General features: G+C 36.3%; 1 protein-coding gene across 1 annotated transcript in view; it reads right to left on the reverse strand.

The window, feature by feature from the left end:
• LOC132064237 (GDSL esterase/lipase At5g03980-like) overlaps nt 1–793 on the reverse strand; it is a 2,886-nt gene extending 2,093 nt beyond the window's left edge. Inside the window, exon 1 of the mRNA XM_059457149.1 lies at nt 479–793. Coding sequence (XP_059313132.1) covers nt 479–764 — 286 coding nt within the window. The 5' untranslated portion in view covers nt 765–793. The remainder of the gene's footprint in view (nt 1–478) is intronic.
• Between the last annotated feature and the right edge of the window lie 7,819 nt (nt 794–8,612).

Genomic DNA, 8,612 nt, shown 5'->3' on the forward strand with positions numbered 1-8,612 from the left:
AAATAAAAAGCTTCCAATGTTAACCATCTTACTGATCCAACCCATATGGCCCGACCCGTTAAAACTATATGGGTCAAATATTTATTTTACACTCATTCTCTCATAAATCAATCTCATTCTCTCATAAATCAATCCTCTCGCTCGGACAAAATTACAATGGAAAGGGAGTTCTGAGTTATATTTTAGAAAGACTATTTTGAGCAAAGTCAGGGTCACAATGGTGGTTGCAGTAATTTTGATTCGAACTCTATATTTGTGTCAGTTTTTTGTTCAATATGCACAAATAATTTATCAAAAACCTAGTAAGCAAAAAAAATTATACTGAGGATTAGAAAAGATATCAGGGATAAAATAGTAAATACTTGGTCAAACCAAACTAGGCAAGAAATGCCAATAATCGACCTTTTTCTTAAAACTTTCATTTGTTACAAAATCTGAAATACACAAACAAGGAAAGAGAATGAAGTTTTCTAAATACCTATGAAATCAATGATGAGCATGCCATTAGAACAACGTCCAGTTGCTTTCTGGAAAAAGTTCATCCCATAAGGAAGTCTTGTACATGCAGAATTAGCTCCACAATGGCTCTCTCTGATGCAATTGCCAGTATCAGAAAGTGAGTCACCCAACTGATAAATTTTATTAAATTTGCATTTCATCAATCCTGGTTTTTGAAGCTTTAGTAATTCTTGAGCATCTCCTTTATGTTGATCAAGAACCACCAAACTGATTATTAAAAGAACTACTCTAATTGCCAACGCCATGCCCCGATTTTTGAAAATGTAAATCGGAAGCGAAAATTGAGCTATTTTATACACACGGTAAAAGTAACACTATATTTAATGCAATCTGGATTATTATATTTACTCTAATATGATTTTGTATCTAAATGACAGCTAGCCAGTTTTCCATGATTATCACGATAACATTTTTAAAAGTTGTTGAATTATCAACTCCTTTGTTTTAAATTCTTCCCTGTTGTCTGTATAAATAATTTACTATCACATGTCCTGTGCTTTAATAATTTGTGTTATAATCATTTGGAATAAAATTATGGTTACAACGAACCCCAGAATTTGAAGGCTTACGTGTTAAGAATTGTATTCTTTAAAGTTATGAAGTTCTAAACTAATAATTTATACGTATTCAATAAATTTTTTTAAGATAAATACGTAGTTGGGATCAAAATTTCCGAAATTGTAGCCTAACCTGCCACTTATCTTGACCTGCCTTTAGCTACAATATCACACGTTTAAACACGTTATACATGACCATTACATCGAGAATGAACACACCATCGTGTTCATATATATGTAATCTTTCTTTAACATTGTAATTAATTGAATTATTAATTTCCGTGTGATCGAGATTTGAGAGACGAGGAAACTGAACGTTGTGATGTGGATGGCTAATAAGAAAATAAACGCAATTATTTCTCCAGTTGACTACGGATCCAAAAATATTAAAAAGAAAAAAGAACAAAATTTAAAAAGCACGAAGAAGGGGTTTTCTTTTCTTCAATTAAATATTTTCAAATAAAGGAAAAGGTAAAACTATGATACTAGTTTGAGACTTGAGGTTTTCAAAGTTCACGTTTCAAACCACTAAATTTAAACATTAAAAATAGTATAAGCTTTCGGTGAAGCATTTGGGCCAATTGACCTTTGGAAAGAAGACAGATTTACAGGGATATACTAAAGTATGAACTCATATATTTACAATAACTCACGGTAGTATTCCACTTTTAAAATATAGCAACAAAATTTTACAAAATATATACAATCTCCAACTTGTATACGGAAAAACCAGATATTTGCAAGGTAGGACCGGGGCCGGAGATAAAAAGAGACGAGGCATGGTCACCGAGTACCGCCATAGAGCTGATGGAATTGCACCGGGCGGCCGACCTAGGGAAAGTGAAACGGACTTTGTTTGGTCCGACATCTCCGGACAAACTCGGCATCATAACCGTCCGGTTCTCATGGCCGAGTTGATCGTGGCCGTTAGTCCAGTTTGTCCATGGCCGAGTTGATCGTGGCCGTTAGTTCGGTTTCTCCATGGCCGAGTTGGTCGTGGCCGTTAGTTCGTGATCAATTACAAAATTGCCACGCGTCAAGACCGTTCTGCCCCATTATACGCCGCCACTCGTACGGTGTCGACCGTACGCCCAACCTTATCCTTTTAGGGTTTTTCTTTATCCTAGAGGGGCTTTATGTTGTATGAAAGGCCCATAAGGCAAAACTATAAATATGAGGCATTTCCTACTTCTAGGGGCTACTTTTTTTCGATCTAGAATATTGTAATAGAAATTATATTGAAGCTCTCTCTCTCTCTAATTTTGGTCCGGATTTGCAGTGTTCTTTGGCTTAATTCATCCATCCAATACGATATAGTACCATAATATACATATATATTTAGCTTGAATCTATAATATCAACATATTTGTCCAAGTTATTAACACATATATTCATATATATAAGTCACTGTACACGAATCCACATATATATTCCCTCAAAAATCAAAATAGATTAAAGTTTGTCCACATATCCTATACCTCACTTACAAATTCAACTTATTATCCAATTTTGGGGTAAACAGTTTGGCGCCCACCGTGGGGCTAGGATAATAGTGGTCTTTGATCTCGGTTTCTATCTCTTACCCATTAAGATTTTTTTCAATCTTTTATTCGTCTCCGTGGAAAACGGACCAAATGGCAAACGGTGGACAATACGGGTCATGTCAACAACAACGAGATTGTGGCGAAAACGAGAACGGTGGGCTGGGGCTTACCAACGGAACCCATTGACCCAAACCCCGTTGATTCGAGGGAGGGCCTCAACCGAAGCGAACACCGTGAACCAGAGAGAATCTTTGTGCGCGGCCACCGATCCCTTAAATACTCACATTCAATTACTTTGTCCCGGCACAAAGCCGGAAAGCTGCCGAATACCCCGGATGATATTAACTTACGTCTAATTTTTGAAATGTTGCGAGAATAGAGAGAAGCTATTGTCGAACAAGGAGTCGCAATAGCACAGTTACAAAGCAAAAATGATGAAACGGCCCCGGAGAAGACGAAAGGTGTTGCCGAACCCAGAAGGGACAAAACATGGATGGTCGAGAGCAATGGGTCCGGAGCTGGTTTGTTATATCCCGTATTTTGTACGTCGGGACATTCCGAGCTATTGGCGAAAAGTTAAGGACAAGACTACTCCGGGATGCGAGGTCGAGATTTTTGACCTCCGACTTTATTTTAAGGCATAAGTTGCTTGTGATTTTATTGGCATGGAATATTAAGGAAATTTGGGGCTAAAAGTGCAATATGGACAAATTTAATGTTCATGAAATTAAAATCCATATGGCCATGCACATGACTTGTGGGCCATGGGCCACATGGATATATAATACAAGTTATAAAGATGACTAATAAGTCATCTTCATCATTTTCTACTTAGGAAATTTCAAGAAACATGGAGAAGGAAAAAAAAGGGGAGGTTCGGCCAAGCATGGCTGAATTTGGCCATGAGAAGTTGATGGAAAAAAATATTTTCTCCTAGGTTTTCAACTAATTGGAAGGTGCTAAACAACATGAAATAATTGTTAGAACAAGAAAATCCTTGGTTCATGCAAATTCTCAACCCAAGCTAAGTGAAGAACAAAGTGGGAAAAGGTGAGGTTTAATCTTCCTTACATGTTTTATAGGTGTTTGTGCATGTTGTGGAGTGTAGAAATGAATGAAATTCATGAAAATGCAGATGTTGATGTTGAGGCGCGCATATTGAGGTTGTGGCCGAATGGTGGATTTGTTTTGTGGAACATGATGAACAAATTTTATTTAGTATTTTTTGTTGTTGTTGCATGCATTCTATGATGAAAATGATGGTTAAATGATTCAAATGGAAGTTGGAATTGTTTGTAGGTTGTTGGAGAAGGTAATGGAATTTTAATATAGTTTTTGTATTATTGTGGTTAATGTTGTGAATGTGTGGAATGTTGATGTAGTTTATGAATTTGGAGGAAAGAAGTGTATTGTCGTTGTCCCTTTGGGAAGTGGAAGGTTTCGGTGGCATTGCCCCTTGGTTGGGCCGTTTGGACATTGTGTAGATGGTTTGACGTGTTCTTGAATCTTGTTTTAAGTAATTTTGAATTTGCACTTGAGTGTGTGCATTAGTGTTGGCTTGATAGTATGTGGTTAATTTGAATGAAAATGGAATGTCGTCGAAATATGTAGAAAAGAGTTATCGGTGGTAGAATGCCTTTTGAATTAATTGTTGATGTTGTTAAAATGGTTGTTGGTATTGTTGTTGAAGATTTAGCCGAGTTGAAATCTCGGGGATGTTGAATTTACAGGGGAAATGCTGCCCAAATTTCTGTAAATGAAGTGCTAACGTAGAATTGGATTCCTAGGCGTTTATGACTAATGTTTGGCGTCTAATGATGTTATTGTAGATTTTGGAGAAGCCAAGACGTAAGTTTGGATTAATTTAGGAAGCGGACGAGGTATGTGAAGCTTACCCTTTCTTTCTTGTGGCATGTCTTAGTCGTAAGTAGATTGTGATAGGAGTCTCGGGGTGACTCCATTCTTAAGGTCCGAGCTTGTGTGCGATTTTATTCATTCCTTTATGTTGGCACTCTTAATGCAGTCGTACCATGATCCTTATGTTTTTATATGATTTGATTCCAAATATTTCATAAAGACTTTTATTTCAAAAAAGTTTCGTAACTACGAACGATCGTAACTTTCAAAGAAGAGCTCGGATCGCTTCGAAACGTTCGCAGGAGATTCCATAATGGATAAGGTCTCCAACTTCCATAAATGGACCCGGATTGGTTCGATACTCGTCCGTGGGCCCCGAGATTCTCCTTGTGTGGTACTAACGACTTTCGAAAGGATTTAGTGTAACGATCGCCTTAATCCTCGAGCGGCGATTACTTATTTCTCTAACGAGTTTGTAACGACGATCATGCCCCTAAGCTCCATAAGTTACTTCATATAGTTTAATACGTATCATGAGTCCTAAAGTTCTATTTGATATGCTTTCGAACGACATTCGGAAGAAACCTGATTTGACTATCGTTTTGATTTTTAAATGATGGCTCATTTTGATTAATCTATCGAGTTTTTGAAAATGTTTTAAATTGCATATAGTTGCTCACGACTGCGCTCGTGCATTCACGTCATTACCTCCTTCACCGAGTCCCGGGCCGGTTATGTTATCGTGCGCACTATGTTATATTCGGCAGTATGATGTGTTACGGTTGTTGACACCCAATTTTGTCCCGTCCTCCCTAAATATTTATCTACATTTCTATTATTTTTGGCAATTTAAAAAATAACTATTTATATTTTACTATAATTATTATCTTTTATTAATATCGGCGTTTCATTACTCTATTTTCTAGCCGTTATTATTATTATCATTATTGTTATTATTATTATTATTATTATTATTATTATTGTCATTATTATTGTTACCGTATTATAATAATTCGCATTTTTATCATTTCAAGATTTTTACTATCTTATGCACATGCATCACATTTATTTCGCGCGATTAAATAATAGTGTTTATTTACTGTTGAACTTTCAAAATACTATTGCACGGCTATTACGAAATCATATAATTTTATTTTATTATCTGAGTACTACTAATTACATATTTTAGTCCGTAGTAATTGGCCCATATTTCAATTAGCAATTAATTTGGCCCGTGTCTTAATTTACCCAGCCCAACATTTTAAATCAACTCAGTCCATTAATTACCAGCCCATTTTAATTCGACCTAGTCCACTACCCGAAACACCCGACCCAGCCCATGTTTAATTTGCTGAACCAGCCCAAAACTCGGCAACCCGACCCGGCCTGCCCTATTCAACATAGTGAACCACTAGGGTTCACTTCTTTTCCACGCCGCACACACATCTCTCCCTTTTCTCCTCTCCTTCTCCCTTCCCCCTTTTACATGAAAATAAACCCTAATCCCTTTCAAATCTTGAACGCCGCCAACTCATCTAAATCGATTTTTGGCAAAGATTCGTCCGCATTTCACGTTACCAGTATTGTTTGCCCATTTCGGGTAACACATTTAATGTTGTTGTCTTCATCCTCTCTATTCAACGACTCCAACGCAGAAAAGTGAATCCTCTTTCCCCTCCATTTTCAGAAAAGCTCAGTCTCCCTTTCACCTTCACAGATTTGTCTACACCCATTTGCGTGCAAGATTTGTGTCCTTATGCGAATGACGATATCAGCATAAATCTCTGCTTTTTCAGACATGTCTGAGCCGAATCACGTGACCACCTGAAACATTTTCAACGTTCAGATTTGAACGGACCATTTTGACTCGCTTTGAATCCGATGCCAAAAGTCCCGCCCAATTTCCAGTTGTAAAACCCTAACAAATCCGCTATAAATATTGGTTTTGGAGAAAAGAAAAAAAAAAGTTTTTCGAGCCGCCTCAAAACCCCTTGAAAATATTAAGTTCCGATTCGCCCCAAAATACCCGAAAATATTAAATTGCGAAAATATTAAATTGCGTGGTGATAGTTCAAAGATCGAATCGAAATACTCAAACAATTGCTTCTTTTTCTCGCCTGTTTATTGTTGTTGCGAATCCGAGCCTCGCAAGCTCGGATTTGGTAGTCGTCGAGGGCAGATCGAAGACTCGTACCCACTTCGCTGCACCCGAAGAAGGTAAACTCTTTCCCTAGCTATTTTTGTTTATTTAAGTTGTTTGATCATACTGCTTGTGCTATGTGTTTAATCCAGTGTCAATAATAAGCGCGATTAGAGTAATTATGTTGTTTTGTTTTAAATTATGTTCTTTGTTTAGTTATGATTATAGCCGCAAGCAGGATTAGTGGTTAAATACTTGTATGCCTAGGTTGTTTAGCTAGAGTTATTGTTTAGATGTGCTTTGGGGCTGGTCTTCTATTAATGTAGTTGGTAACCCAACAGCGATGTCTATCTTAGATTGTTTGAGTCTCGCTCTTATTCAATCATGAATGCTCATATGTCTAACTTCGAAGATGGAAGATTAGTTTTTGATTTGAATCCGCATTTAGTATGAGTCGGTCCCAGAATCGTGTGTGCTCATAGAAGCGAATATGTATCTTTGTCTTCTTTAGTGTTTGGAACCATAAGTGGTTGTTTGTTCTTGAGTCATGATATCTCTTTGGTTTTGGTAAGAAGACAACGGGTCGGTTATGATATAAGTTGTTTGTTGGTCGGAGTGAAAATTAAGCTTCTAATTTGTCTAAATTCACATCACCACGCAAATTGATCTTTGTTTAAACCTATAAACATGAATGGACTGTTGAAATCCCAAATAGTCTAAACATGTTCATTTCTTAAGATAATGAGATTTAGAGTTAGAATATGGGCATCCATCTAACTGATTCCAATTTTGAAAGATGAAGAAATCTGTTATGAGCCTTGCGGCCTTTTCTAAATGTTGATATTAAATCCTTAAGTTGGCATCAAAGTGCTGTGGTTTGATTATATGCTAATCTCCTCTCCTTTCATTTTGTGCATGATCGTCATATACGAGTCCGAGGGATTCGTTCTTCTTCCACATTCGGTGTTGGGCTAAAAGCCCAACGAAATCTTCTCCGTGTCCAACCCATCCGCAGCCGCGTATGAAAATTCTGCTGGACCGAGGCCCAACAACGTGACAAACGGCCACGGCGGTCAAAAATAGTTGGACCGAAGCCCACCGTGCGGGCGGATCCGCGTAGCCCCTTAGAAAATGGGCTGAATCCACCTAACTTATTTTATCCCTTTTATTTTATTTTATGCATTTAATTTGTATTATTATGCAACTAACCCTTTATCTTGCTTTATTTTCTCCATTTAGATGAACCTTAGCAATTAGTGAGGTCTAGTTTAATAACGGGTAGTTAATGTAAGGAAATTAATAATTAACTCCATGAGTTTTATTTTCTTCTTTTCATATTAAAGTTATTTATAATACCTATAATATTTATCATTAGATTAATTGATTTGCAAAATAGCATGACTATATATTTTGGGTTGGGGCAATCAAGATTTATTCTACGCTACCTTAAAATTTCAAACATCACTAACGTGCACAGTATCAACTCTAACATATTTTAAGTAAGCATATTTAATAAGAAATAATAAAAGTAACAAAGAAAACCCACATTGGCTATTTTTATATATTCCTAAATGAAATATTAGTTAATATTTTATCACTTGAGTTGTTTTAAATATTTATCAAAGTATTGCTTAAATCGGCATTTTTCTCTGCTTTATATACAAACTACTATGTTTTGCAAATCTCATTTTATATAGCATTATTATCTATTCTCATTTAAAGTCTTAACAACCTTTATAAATCTTATTTTAAATAGTATTTGAAGACATCTTTTATGCAAATTATTATTTTACGTAAGTTACTCGTTTTAAACAACATTATTACATGTTTCTTTAAAACTTTAGCAATATTGTAAGTCATTTTTAGCTTTAATTAATTAACCTAAGTTTGGCCGGATAAAAGTAAGTTAACGGATCCTAAAGGATGCCTAACCCCTTTCCTTTAGGATAATATAGAACCCTTACCTAGAATCACACTGGTTAAGCAGACTATTAA

The sequence above is a fragment of the Lycium ferocissimum genome, chromosome 7 (assembly GCF_029784015.1).
Source record: "Lycium ferocissimum isolate CSIRO_LF1 chromosome 7, AGI_CSIRO_Lferr_CH_V1, whole genome shotgun sequence".
In the NCBI taxonomy this organism is placed as follows: domain Eukaryota; kingdom Viridiplantae; phylum Streptophyta; class Magnoliopsida; order Solanales; family Solanaceae; genus Lycium; species Lycium ferocissimum.